At 39.7% G+C, this 14,031-nt stretch overlaps 1 protein-coding gene across 4 annotated transcripts; it reads left to right on the forward strand.

Moving 5' to 3' along the window:
- The first annotated feature begins 4,533 nt into the window (after positions 1-4,533).
- Positions 4,534-13,038, forward strand: SNX20 (sorting nexin 20). Of its 4 annotated transcripts, none has more exons than XM_048317015.1 (5): positions 4,534-4,619; positions 5,395-5,526; positions 7,572-7,749; positions 9,403-9,554; positions 12,057-13,038. In XM_048317015.1, the coding sequence occupies exons 3-5, from the start codon at positions 7,584-7,586 to the stop codon at positions 12,723-12,725; spliced, it is 987 nt and encodes a 328-aa protein (XP_048172972.1). In that variant the 5' UTR covers positions 4,534-4,619; positions 5,395-5,526; positions 7,572-7,583; the 3' UTR covers positions 12,726-13,038. The 4 variants fall into 4 exon arrangements, with proteins under 4 accessions (XP_048172972.1, XP_048172971.1, XP_048172970.1 ...); XM_048317014.1 differs by lacking the exon at positions 4,534-4,619 and adding an exon at positions 4,633-4,768; XM_048317013.1 differs by lacking the exon at positions 4,534-4,619 and adding an exon at positions 7,098-7,294 and having other exon boundaries at positions 4,932-5,526.
- The last annotated feature ends 993 nt before the right edge of the window (positions 13,039-14,031 follow it).

Genomic DNA, 14,031 nt, shown 5'->3' on the forward strand with positions numbered 1-14,031 from the left:
TACCCACTTCGGAAATATTTTCACTCACAAGAAATTGAAGAAATGCTACTGAATATTTCATTTAATAAAAGCCAAGTGTAGCTCCTCTTAAACCGACCTACTTTTGTTTGTGCCTGTCATCTGAATGCTGCGCTATTTTATCCACTTAGCATCACTGTTGTTTATAGATAGTGAGCTCTGCTTAAATTATGAATGAGAGAATGAACTCTGGAATAGAAGGGAATTGCTCAACAGGACAGTTATGTTTAAAGACTCTATTCATGCATGCAGTATTTCCAAAAAAACAACATTTAGTTTAGAGAAGATTTCTTTTTATTCATGTAGTATTCTAAACTGGTGCTTTAAATTTCATTTTTAAAATATTTCTAAAGTTTTGCACTTTTAGAGATGGACTTCCTACAAAGAAGCATCTTTTAAGGATACAACATTTGATCCTGTACCTCAGGAGGTTACAGTAATATTGGCACATAAATAAACACTTTCCTGGTTTCTTAGCATCTGTAGCATTCCTTTAATATATGTTTTTATGTAATTTAGTAAGATGTGCAGTTCAACATTAGCTAAAGTAAAGGCTGTTCCAGTAAATCCTGTTCCCTACAGCTCTCTGGAATCCAGAGACAGTCAGTAAGCAGATCCAATGCAGCCCCAAATCAGGGGTTGAGTGCCCATTTCTAAGCTCTGAAGCAATGTGAGTCACTACCAAGGCTTTTGCTAGGAAGATGAGAAGGCAGGGTTTTTATTTGTGTGGGTATGTTCAAGACGGAAAGGACACAGACACCAGCAGGAGTTTCCAAGAAACCCCTGAGTAAACAATGAGATTCCATCCACTATGGGATGAATGCTCACACTAATCATGCCACCTAGTCCCTTAAAAGCAAAATTGCATTTCAAAGTCTCATTTAATTTTTAAACAATAAATAGCATTGAAAAATACACTATACTAAGTAATATACTAAGATTTATGCCTTCCTCCTTTTGCAGAAGAGCATACAGTAGCCCCAAGTCATGCTCTGCTGATCCTCAAGGTGGCTATCTATACACAGCTGCTGCAGCCTCCGCTTGTAGAGCTGCCTTTTATGCTGCTGCAAGCTGCATTAACGTGTCTGCTATAAATCCTGTTATCCCAAATTTCATTATATTTACATTTTGGGTATAAATAAATCACATGTGGAGCATGACTGTAAGTATTAGCCAAAGTACACCATAATTATATGTGAGAAGAAAAGGGTACAGACACATTGTGAGCATAAAATATCAAACTACTTGATAGGAATGACTACATGTAGTGTTCCTAATAACTCACAACAAAATATTTAAAAATATTCTGTATTCCATGTAATTATGCACTTAATCCTCTATGAATTCATTGGAAAAGGGGCCAACATGGCCCATTTACAAAGCCTGTCATTCTGCAGACAGAACAGTGCTTGTGACATTTAACCCAAGTTAATATCCCATTGACCCACTGGGCTTGCACACAGCTCCGTGTCACTGACAGACCACAGATGAAAGGCAGGCCAGGACTGGTGTTTACTCTAAAGCTCCTTCATACTCCTTTAGAAGTATAAAGGAGTTGTAAAGTGATAACAGGACTTTGGCAGTGTAAAATGGGCCTGTTACATCTCTTTTATGTTGAAAACCCTGTCAGTAACACCAGCACAAGACATTTGCCATTAAACAGCGAATGATTTCTTTAAACCACACTCTTGCTAAGAGAGACATGTTTTGTAATAATGAAGTATGATAAACAAATTTCACTTTCAAATGACACAACACTGTACAATTACATTATTATAGCATAGCATGGAACAGAATTTTGTGCTGTGCCAGGATAGGAGTATGGTATTCATTTATCACAGCATTACCCCCAAAGTGCAGAATATTCATCAAAACAGATGATTTTTTTTTTTCTGCTAATTCAAACATGGAAACGGCTGGTATTTATCCAGCTGCATTAGAAAAAAATAGAGAGGGAAGGTGCTTGCAGAAGCATCAAAGACAGTACGACCACACTTTCTAAATATTAGTTATATGATAAAAAGGGACTTGGATAAATATGTCAGGTATTTCTGCCCCCTTGTTTGTTTAGGGTTTTGTCATTATCTACTGTTCTAATGAATTATTTAAATACTGTTTAGCTAAATAGTTTGGGGCTTGAGATGGAAAAGTAGCGCAGACTACAAGGTTGCCTGAAGCTGCACTTCTAAGGACAGAAGCGGAAGAGTATTTTGTAATAGGGATATTACAGCCACATTCCTTAACAAGAATAAGACCTTACTCTGCCTATGATAAAATGCAAATAAAACCAGCCAGAAAACTGCAGTTCATACATGACATTGGTTTAGCTCCCAAGTTTTCCAGCTGATACCAGCTTTGTAGTCTATGGTTAAATATTGTATGTCAGGGTTTGTGTAATCTGTCTGATTGGGAAAATGGGAACTGCCCAGATTGGGGTATAAATCAAAGCAGAATGTTTGACACAGTGGCAGCAGTCCTTTTTGGTTCTTTAACTGTCAAAAGCACACAGTCTTTCAATAGTGGCAGGCATCCTTTACATGGCATCACAATGCTGGCTCATCTCTTGGCTGGTCACCAAGTTTTGGCCATAAACTTTCAGGCTGTTCTTCTTAAAATGAGTAATTTAATCTTAAATGGGTATGGAGGATATAACTCATATGTCAGCCACCTTTTATTCACTGCACTGTTATGATTTTAACCTTGCCTCACTCCTACATTATTGCAGAGCACACTTTTCCCGTATCCCTTGGTAGGTGCATTTTAACACCGTGCCCTTTATGTCTGACAAAGTCAGTGCTTTCACAGAATACAAACTGTGAATAAGCCACTGCATCAGGATCCCTTTTCCATCCCTGACAACGACAGAAAATGTTTTTCCATTAAAATTTACCACAGTTTTATGAGTATTAAGGTAAATTGGTGGTGTAAATGCACTTGCCCATCTCTCAGAATGCTTTGCTGCCATTGTGAAAATTTTCTTTTCTACTGCTTAACCTTTACATAATATTTGGCTGTTGGAAGTGTAGCTGAGAATACAAAAAGAAAGATATTAGTTATGCATTCTTCCAGCAAACAACACTGTGTACTGCAGTGGGTTTTGCATGTGCTAATCAAGTAGACACTTAGAAAAGTAAAATGCTGCCAGACTAACTAGGTCCCAGTGAAGGGCAAGGCACTGTTTGAACCAAACCTGAGCTCCTGGGAGCAGGATGTGGAGTAGCAGCCTGCTAAACCTGCTATGGATGTCACAGCTCCTGAGCATGAGGAACACCCTCAGGAATCAATTGTGACCATAATAGCTGACTCTACAGCAGAATTCTTGTGGAACACCCTTGATTTGTAAATATAATAACACATTTCATTTCTTTTAATCATCCAGGTTAATTGTACTAGAACTTACTTATTCTGAAATAATTGAAAGTAGAGGTCACACTTAATATACTGATAAATGTACTTTTTTCTTTCCTTTTAGCTTTATCTAGAGCAGAACAATAGCACTAAGCATCACAAAATAATTCATTGCTTTTTGGCACCACATAAATTAACTGATTCAGAATTCAAAGTTGAGATACATCCATAAACTGTCAGCATGAGTGAAATACACTGAAATCCCCCTTGGTTGTTGCTCACAATTGTAACCAAACCCATAAATCTAACTTTAAAGGAATGAGAGTAGTGCCAGAAACCCATGCCTTGTCTACACTTAAAAGAGTTGGCTGGTATAGCTACACCTTAGAGCTGAATTGGCAAGCACAGATTTCTTTTCGGGTGTAACTTAAATCGCTTTCCTCATGGAATATTCTAAAGTGGCCGAAGGACTCTGCCAGTATAAAAGCATCTTCTCCAGGGCTTTTGCCAATGTGGCTGTAGCTGCATGCAAGGGATTTTTCATCATTCTGACAGCTATTTCAGCAAAACTCCTACATTTAGACCAAGTCCAAGTTAAAGTTGGCATTGTTTTATGTTGCAAATAAAGCAGAAGAGAAGCATTACCAGTTTATGGTCCTGGTTTTACATTATTTTAAATTGTTTGGTCTAAAGGAATGTGTGGGGCAGGATCCATGTGGTCCTTTGGATGTTTGCCTCCCACATTTGTGCTGCATTAAAATTGCTTGGTTTTTCAGTGACTGAACTTTGGCAAAGGGGAAACTTACATTACTAAAAAAAGATAGTGTCCATATTATTTACCCCAGAAATAGCTATCCTGATGGTTTAAAGCAAATTTCCAAACTGAAGTGAACTCCAAAAAAAGAAGCATCTGGGCCAAAGGACATGTGGATTAATACCACATTCTTCTTCATTTTGTCCTCAGTTCAACAATGAATTTAAGCACATGTAGGATTAATTTTAGGCACACTTGTAAGCCCATCTCAAGTTTAGTAATCATGTCAGATATAATAATGCTCCTATTTGAATTTTAATTGAGCAGATATTTGAAATTAATCACATTCTGCACTGTGCAGAATCAGGATTTCTGTCAGAAGCACAAGTTTACACAGAACAAGGCTGTTTGTTGTGATGCCATCTGCATTTTCTTTCCTGAACTGGATGTTAAGCCTGTATTTTAAAGACGTCCCAAGGGGCATTATTTTTCCACATAAGTACATTTTACGTATTTGGCTTTTCCCCCCCTAATCTCCATTTTGCTGAGAGTGTTTTTTCTTGCTTCAGAAACCCATGCAGAGAAGTTTGCCTGGATTGTGTTGACTGCATGGAAGTCCCTCCCGCGCCCAGGGGCCGCTAGCGCTGGGTGCCGGGGGATGATGCTAGCGCTGGGTGCCGGGGGATGATGCTGGCGCTGGGTGCCGGGGAATGATGCTAGAGCTGGGTGCCGGGGGATGATGCTGGCGCTGGGTGCCGGGGGATGATGCTGGCGCTGGGTGCCGGGGGATGATGCTAGCGCTGGGTGCCGGGGGATGCTAACGCTGGGTGCCGGGGGATGCTAACGCTGGGTGCCGGGGGATGATGCTAGCGCTGGGTGCCGGGGGATGCTAACGCTGGGTGCCGGGGGATGCTAACGCTGGGTGCCGGGGGATGATGCTGGCGCTGGGTGCCGGGGGATGATGCTAACGCTGGGTGCCGGGGGATGATGCTAGCGCTGGGTGCCGGGGGATGCTAACGCTGGGTGCCGGGGGATGCTAACGCTGGGTGCCGGGGGATGATGCTGGCGCTGGGTGCCGGGGGATGATGCTAACGCTGGGTGCCGGGGGATGATGCTGGCGCTGGGTGCCGGAGCCCGCAGCGGGGCCGGGCCGGGCCGCGGGCGGCCCCGGGGCTGCGGGAGGCTCAGGAGGGTTCATGCGCAATCGGGCAGCACCGAGCCAATGGGACGGGGAAGTCTGATTTAACCGAGGCTTCTTCCTTCCTTTTTGTAAGACACAGAATGTGCCCGCTAGGTGAAAGCACGGACATCTTTCTCTGCGTTTCGGACACGCGGGGCGGGCTCTGCTCTGTGGCCTCGCACAGAGCTCACATGTGCCACGACTAAAAGAACTCGGCGATTTCCAGGTGGGTGCTCTGGGCGCTTCGGGGTCTAGGGCTACTTAAAACCCTGTGAAGGAGCTGGAGCAGCACTCACCCTGAAACGGAACAGGATGCGTGTCTGCTCAAGATAAAACCGTGTAATTTGTTGCAGGGGGGTTGTGTTGTTTTGGATTTTTTTTTTTTTTTTTAATATGGAAAAATAAGTAGTAGCTTAGTTAAAAGAGCTTGCGATGAGTTTTAGCTGTGAAAATGAAACTGTTTGCATGAAGTGCAGTTAGTATTCAAGGTACATATATTCAAGGCAGAAGACTTGTGTGTCATAACATCCACTTCTGCATTCTTCTGTTTACAAGTGTGTTATGTATCTCTGGTAAACCATGTTTTAAAGTAGCATTAATATATATATATATGTATGTGTATATGTATATAATACACATGTATACTCATATATATATTTACGTATATAAAGCTATAAATATAAAAAAAAATTTTTTTCAACGTAAATACTATTTTTCTCAAAAAGTTATCCCAACTTATAACCAAGAAAAAAAGCTGTCATTTAAATTTGTTTGGCCATTTTCAGATTCCTCATTTAATCTACTATATATTCTCTTGGGATAAACTGGTCTGATTTTCAAAAGACTGACCAGTTAAACAATAAGTAAGTGGCTATTCTTCATATTAAAAAAGCAGATCATAAGGAGGACTGAAGAACAGTAAGAACTTTCACTCCGAGAATAAGGGCTTCCATGATGCTTTCCTTAAGGAGGATGACAACATTTGTGTACCTGCTTGTGCAAGCCAGCCAAAGGAAAGGTTTCTGTTAGAGGAAAGTGTTTGCACTTCCATTATTTCCAGTGGGGAAAGTAATTTCTTTTCTTTTTATAGCCTTGCAGCTTGCCCAGAAATCAGTAAGTCTGCTGAAGGAGTTTCCTCACCTCTGTATCCAGCATTGCATAAGTGTGTGGTAGACAAGTGGAGGCAAAATTATATGTAGCAACAACCCTGTCCTAAACCCTCCCATCACTTAATAACCACTGCTTGGGCATTATTTTAGCAGGGTTTCTTGTAAAACTATATTGTTCTGTTACTTGATTTTCACTTGTTGGCTGAACTGTGAGCAACACTTCGCTCATGCTGAGGGAATACAGCACCTTGGCAAAGGTTTTAGGATGTTCTTAGAACTTCTTCAACTGCTCATATAACACAATGGTGTAACAGGCAGGGTTTGTTTGTTTAACAAACAAACAAACAAAATCCCTAAATTTTGATATGTTTAAGCAGCAGAATGGCCAACCTGTGGAGTCTGTGGAGTAGGAGTATATTGTGTTAAGCATTTTATTAGTACATGGTGAAATAGTGGTCCTAGCAGAACAGCTCTAATACAGCACAGTATGTAGGGTAAAAGCACAAGTAAAAGGAGAATACTTCTGTATAATAATTAGAAAATTCAGATCTCCTTCCACCAAACCATTGTCAAATTCAGTTGTTCTTTTTTCACAGTTACAGAGACAAGTCTTTGGAGGGAACCTAAAGCTGTGAAATATGATAAAAACTTTATACTGCTTTAGATATCACCCTATTTTGCCCTACAGGTTGTGATTAAGAACAGACAACAAGTTTTTAAGTCTTGAGAACAGTAAATTTTAGCAGTGTAAGAGAACCAGGCTGCTGCTTATACTAATTATCTCCAAGATTTTAGTTCATCTGAACTCATACTTGCAAGCTTGAGGGCAAAATACAAGGAGGAAGAAATCTGCCAACACCGAAGTTCATGACAAAATTCTCATAGGTAAGAACTGAGTTCCCCATCTAATCTTATTCAACATAACTTCTTATGGGTTTTTTTGTTTGATTTTAAGCTACCAGAAGAACGTCCAGACACTTTCAGTGGTAACAGTAATAGGGATGGTTCTGCACTATGTAGATATTTCTATTTACTACTTTTGTTTTTATAAAGTTGCACTGATACAAGTTCACAGAGAACAATGAGTAAGTAATAAGATTACCAAACTGGATCCCCTAAAGGTGTGGTACTAAGAAATGTCATGAGGTTTGTAATCTTTCAGTGACATCAAGAAATGGACCAAGACTCACACTGCACAGCAGAAAGGGAACTGTTGGAAGCTGTAAGCAGAATTACTACATCTTCTACCACAAATCCATCTGATGAAGAAGAAAATCAACCCAAAGCTGAAATTTCATGTCAAGTGAGAAAAGAAAACCCAGAAAAAGATGACACACAAGGTTGATGCTATCCTTTAATTTTGTTTCTTCTAGCTGTTTATGCTCTTGTATCAAAAACTTTGCTTATTTATTGCAGCAGTAGTTCAAACCTGTACTGCCATACTCCACTGAAAATAAGCCTTGATTACACTTGTAGTAATAATGTAGCAATAGTGAAACTGATGCTCATCCTGGTCTGTATATACACACACTGAGTTTTCCTTTCAAATACCTCCTGCCGAAAATGTATCACAGATTTAATTTACACACCAGCAATGAAAGCAGTGGTCATCAGATGGCCTGTCTTGGGAATGCACTTTCTGTGCATCACAAAATCTGAACTTCTTGGCAGTATCAGCAAGGACACCAACTTGAAGCTAATCTCAAGCAGGCAGTTCTCACATGCCTTTAAAGAGCCAGCACTGAACATTTACTATGCCTAAGATTGCTGTCATCTGTTATTAAATAAAATGCTATGTATAACCCAAAATATACATAATCTCATCAAGATTTTAAGCCTGGAAGGATGTCATAAAAACCACCTCTCCTAGGAAATAGATGCTTTGTAGGGATTGAGCCAAACCCCCAAGGCCTTGATAATTGAAACTGTATGGTCAAATGATTAAGAACATGTAAAAGTGGGGCCACTGAAAGAGTACTGTGGTGCCTTTACAAGTCTATTTCTGCATCAAGCTGTTCTCTTCCCCTTCATTTGTGCTCATTCACCTCCATTAGCAGAATGTTAAATACACTGCAGACTGACTTCAGCTGACTGCCTTGACAAAGATATCCTTGATTAGAAACTGGGACTGGTGTGCCCACTGAGATACAAATATTCCATTTCTTTTATCCACTTTGCTAGCTAGCCTAAATGCCACCTGATGAAATCTATTGTCAGTAGATTTCAAAGACAGAGAAATCGCCTTTTTGAAATGCTCAAAATTCTCCTGTAAGCAAACTCTTTAACCAGCTGTCCTGTGTTTTTACATATGCATGTGTGTGTGTGTGTGTGTGTGTGTGAGAGAGAGAGAGAGAGACTGTGGGAAGAGAGAGAGGGGAAAGGAGGGAGGTATATAAAATATTTGTAGCTGAACTGTGCCATCAGTTCAGCTACAAAAAGAAGAGAGGATGTGAGAATTCTTCCTTCAGTTGAGCTGGTTATCCAACTTTGAGGTTAGGATATTCATGTTTTCTCAGCTTTCTCCTATTACTGCACAAACCCCATATTTGAATAGGGTCAGTTTTTGAATATATGTCTGAATTTGCAGCTGCATTGTATTATCTCCTCCATTAGCAACAAAGAAGCCTGGAGAAACATCTGACTCAAAAGACTCAGTGTTTCTTAGGGCTATTTCTGGGATGTTGAAGCAAATCTCCTGCTCAGATTGTGCCCTAGGTTACAACCTTGATATACAGTATTTCTTGGCAGTGTTTTCTCTACAGTTTTGTATTCTACAGATGATACGTTGTCTTTCAAAATTTCAGACCCTAATAGCTTTCCCCAGAGCATCTGCTCCTGTCTTTATTAGCAGTGAAATCATTTATTTTATCAGTCTTTAGGTCTTGCTGTTACAGCAACAGAAAATGTAGGCTGTCCTTTCAAAACAAATGCATAAGAGTTTTCTTTCCAAGTCGAAAGAATATAACCTGAAATACTAAATATATTGGTTTTAGATTCCAGTGCAACCCTAAGTCCCAACTCTTCGATGACCACTAAGGAGCTTCAGGAATATTGGAGGAATGAAAAACGCCAGTGCAAACAAATCAAACTCCTTTTTGAAATCCCATCAACCAGAATTGTAGAGCACCACTTATCTAAATATGTGGTAAGCTAAGAAATGAATATGTAAGAAGATCATTAATTTTTATTCACTCTACAGGGGTCTGCACAGCACACAGCAGGCCTCGCTACATGAAAGCCTTACCAAAGGCCAAGTTTTGCAAGCCACGATCACACTGAGTAGAACCTTCTTCTCACTGATTGTATGGGCCTGGCTGGTGGAATCTGCCTCTAAAAAAACCCTCTGACAGTCAGTTCACAAAATCTGCTGCAGTGGAAAAGTGTTATCAAATAAATTAGTATCTTGAGAATCCTTAAAACACAGAGTTTTGTCAACATTAAGGAAATTCACACAAATATAAAAATATCTGTGTATTTACACTTCCACTGAGCTAGCTGGCTGTAGCAGCTGCAGTGCATTTGTATAATTTCCACATCAGAGATTTCTCTTAGCACAAGTGCAGAATTCTTTGATGTTGACAAAGTCTAGGACATCCTCCAGCCAGATCACTTGGGATCGTTCCCCTTCCCTACTTAGAGCTCCCTTAGGTGGCATATTTGTCATATTTTTAAGATGAAATATGAGTATGAGCAGTGGGAAAAATGAAGTAGGTTGGATTTTTTAATCTTTATTCACAGTACTGACACTTAGTTTTTATTTCTGTTTCTGCTCCTGGCCTTCAGAAGGACTGATCTAGAGCGAGTCCCTTTTAGTACGCCTGTGACATTCAGATAGGAATGATTTCCTTGTTTGCTACTGTCTATGAGATCTGTAGATGAAAAATGCTGAGAATCAGCATTGCTGATTCTGGGTGATCCAGTTTGGTAGAATTTGAAGCAGGTAAATGTTTTAGAGACTGTCCTCAGATCTTGTTGCATGCTGTACACACCTACTTCGTTGCTGCTTTTCTTGCGTACACTCCTGAGTATCCAGCTTGCTGAATAGTTAAAAATTGGTTTTGTGTAACTGTATGAGAGCAAGAGAATCATTCATCATATGTGCAGTTAAACTTAGTCATAAGTTATGTGCCTAGGCAAAAAGATTTACGTTACAACAAAATTGAGCCAATTTGAATGACAGTTTAATTAAATGCTACTTCTTACCTTTTTCATGCACACTCCGCAAATAAAAAAAGCAAGTACTTGTAAATTATTCACTTAGCTGCCCTTGATAAAATGATAGCTTAAAAAAATTGCTCTTATGATTGTTTTAGAATGCATCAGGCATATATACACTTTTCAGCAGGGAGCAGGACAAAGCATAGGAAAATGTCACAGTGCTTACAAATGAAAAGAGATCAGAGAAGTCAGCTGAAATTTAGAAACCTTTCAAGAAGTGCCTGTAAAGATCATTTATGAAGATTAAAAGAGAGACTTTCTCTTTAAGGAAAAACAAGGAAGAGAATCAGACAGGCATAGTGCGAGTACTGGTTTGCACCCTTCAACAGCAGCAAAGGAAGTAACTGGTATGAGTAAAACCCCTCCAGCTCCTGTGTAAATTAATGGGAACAAGGTGAAGTTGAGTGTCAACATGGTCATCATCCAAAAGGTCAACAGTCTGTGTCCTTAGCTGGTGTCTGGTGACACAGTTGAACTGGCCTCCATGGAGCTGCCGTGGTTTACACACATTAGGGATTTGGCCCTTCCTCAATATCACTGCGCTTGGATCAGAACCAGAAGAGATTATTTGTACAACGCAGCACAAAATTTTGGTTTGCAGCTATTTGCCTAATATCACATCCATTACAGTCTTTTTGAGGCTAGTGAAGAGCTGAGGAAGACATGCTCTTGTGTACTGTTAATGTGGGGCAGCACAGCTGTTAGCTGCCAGTGAAGGGGTTTGGATAGAAAGCCCTTGTAGAAATGTCACTTTTTTATATTATTTAAGTGTGAAGTAAGTTTGAATACAGGACAGTGATTTACAGGGGAGAAAAGGATTTGGAGTTGCTCCACCTTATTTCTGCACACACCAGATATATTGCCAAATACTCCCTCTTCTTTCACAGCATTACTAACACCCCCAAATCCCTAGGAATGTCTTATACAAAGAACATTTCTGAATATTATGACCAATGTAAAATAGATTACATTCATTATTAAGTCTGGGAAATCCATTCAGTTCACTGAAGATGATTGATTGCAGCAGCCATGGCTGTTATAAACAAAGTTCAGCTACAGACATGCTTTGTAAGTGTTTTTATGTGCTTCAGTCTGCTGCTAGTTTGCTTTCCCAGCACCTTGCAGGATGGGATCTGTTAGTGCACTGTTTATGTACACCTTATTTATGTGCTAAGCCTAAGTCTGATGACAGAAGTACAGAATGGCAGGAGGTGGGAATTTTTAGTTTGATGGCTGCAGTCTTTCAGGTCTACACTGAGCATGCACCACAATCCCAGACAGTAACTGATTTAGCAGCACTGCTATAGGAGTACATGAGATTACACACAGAAAATTGGTGCAGGAGTATTTCAGCTGGAGGACTGAACAAGCACAAAGTCTTTTCATAGTCCCTTCTCATGCTTGTTTTTTTCTCTTTGATTGTGTTTAGATGTATAAAATCATCATTTTGCAAACAGGGAGTTTTGACAGCAACAAGTCTGTAATTGAACGGCGTTATTCAGACTTTGAGAAACTGCACAGAAATCTGCTGGAGGAATTTAGTGAAGAAATGGAAGATGTGACCTTTCCCAAAAAAACTCTAACAGGGAACTTCACAGAAGAAATAATCAATGAAAGAAAATTAGCCTTCAAGGACTACCTGAGACTCCTATATTCTATGAAATACATCAGAAGATCAAAAAAATTTATCGACTTCTTAACAAGGCCGGAGCTTCAGGAAGCATATGGTTGCCTGCGGGGTGGCCAGTACACCAAAGCCTTGGAAATCCTTTTAGAAGTCATTGGGCTGCAGGAAAGGCTGACGAGAGGGAACCCTGTCTCAGTTGTCCCTACTCTCTGTGCCATCGTGGTGTGCCACAAGGACCTGGAAAACCCAGCAAGTGCCTTTGAGTATGGAGAAAAAGCTCTGTCACGCCTTTGTGTGCATACCAGCCACAGGTATTATATTCCACTGTTAGAAACAATGATCACTCTGGCCTATGAACTTGGCAAGGATTTCCTGTCTTTGCAAGAAAAACTGGAAGAATGGAAGACGAAGAAAGATCCCATACGGATTTTTACCCTGAAAGAACTCGCAGTTCGGGAATACGTACAGTGAACATAAGAAAGATGTAATGAAAGAGCAAACTTTTGAAAGAGTGAGAACTGGAAATTACCTGTTTGGCTTACATAACGTTGTATTAATAGGAAAAAAGTTAAATATCTTCTATGTTCAAAAGAGACATTAACATCTATGTTGGAATATATTACAGCTACCCTACAGATGCCAGGAGTACCTGAGGAGCACCTTAAGGTTTTTGAAGGAAAATTGCAACAATCATTTATGATTTGGTTATTTTGAACATAGCTTATTTTGTGTGAAAAGTCAGAATAAAACAAAATACCTTTAATAAAGCACTTAAGAATCTGCAGAATCAGAGGCATTAATTGTTCATGTGGAAACCACTTCCTTTCAAGAAGAAAAAGATCTTCTCAGTAGACTCAGTCTAAAGGGGGCATCTTCAGACACTGAATGTAGTTTTTTACTCCTCCAGCTGGGGCCCAGTCATATGGCACCTTGCCATTTCTGAGGATGATGGGTTGGTCCTGTTCCCACTGAATTCAGCTGCTGTGGGCAGGAGGACCTGGGGGGAAGGTTTACAATCAACTTTGGTAGGAGGAAAAAATACAAGTGATGATCATTCCATCAGAGGTGAGGGAATACAATTCATTTCCCTTTTGTAACTAATACAGTTTTGTGACTCTGCATTGAAGGCACATTCTTGTTTGTTTGCCTGCCTCTGTAATTTCCCTCAACTCTAAGGTCTGTCCCATACACTTATTATAACAATCTGGTAAATTGGTAAATTAATTCTCATAAATATTGTAATTAGCATGTCATTATCTAACATGGCTCATTATTCTCTGCTGAACATAGTCCACTGAGTACTTTCAGGCCTGTATGCCTGTTACAGATACTACCTGCACCACAATGACATTTGTCTATAAATTAGGAATAACTGTATGAATTTACCTCCCAGAGACATGAAAAATTCAGCTAATTGGAAGTGCACTGAAGCTGAAAATCTTTGTTGTGCATTGTTATAAGAAAGCTGTCTTGAAAAAAACCCAGAATAATAGGACTGTCTAGGGTGGAAAGTTAATATTTTAAGCAGCTATTAACAGCTAGGCATTAAACACAAAATACATGGATTACTTGTTATTTGACAATTATTATTTTTTCTAGTTTTACCAGACTTAATAGAATTAAGAGTAATTAATTAAGAGACTTAAGGACTAATCTTCCCACAACATAGCATACTGCAGGACAGTTAGAACGGATCAAAGCTAACACCTTCTTAGAGGATGCATGAATCAGTAACAAAGCAGTGAAGAAAAAAGCTTTTCTGGGGTCTGCATCACAC

Source organism: Corvus hawaiiensis, chromosome 12 (genome assembly GCF_020740725.1).
Source record: "Corvus hawaiiensis isolate bCorHaw1 chromosome 12, bCorHaw1.pri.cur, whole genome shotgun sequence".
Lineage (NCBI taxonomy): Eukaryota > Metazoa > Chordata > Aves > Passeriformes > Corvidae > Corvus > Corvus hawaiiensis.

Bases quoted from the DNA above. Each gene is read 5' to 3' on its own strand.
- SNX20 (XM_048317015.1), top strand. From the start codon at position 7,584: ATGGACCAAGACTCACACTGCACAGCAGAAAGGGAACTGTTGGAAGCT. The intron at 7,750-9,402 runs GTTGATGCTATC...TATTGGTTTTAG, and splicing joins AGAAAAAGATGACACACAAG to ATTCCAGTGCAACCCTAAGT. The intron at 9,555-12,056 runs GTAAGCTAAGAA...GATTGTGTTTAG, and splicing joins ACCACTTATCTAAATATGTG to ATGTATAAAATCATCATTTT.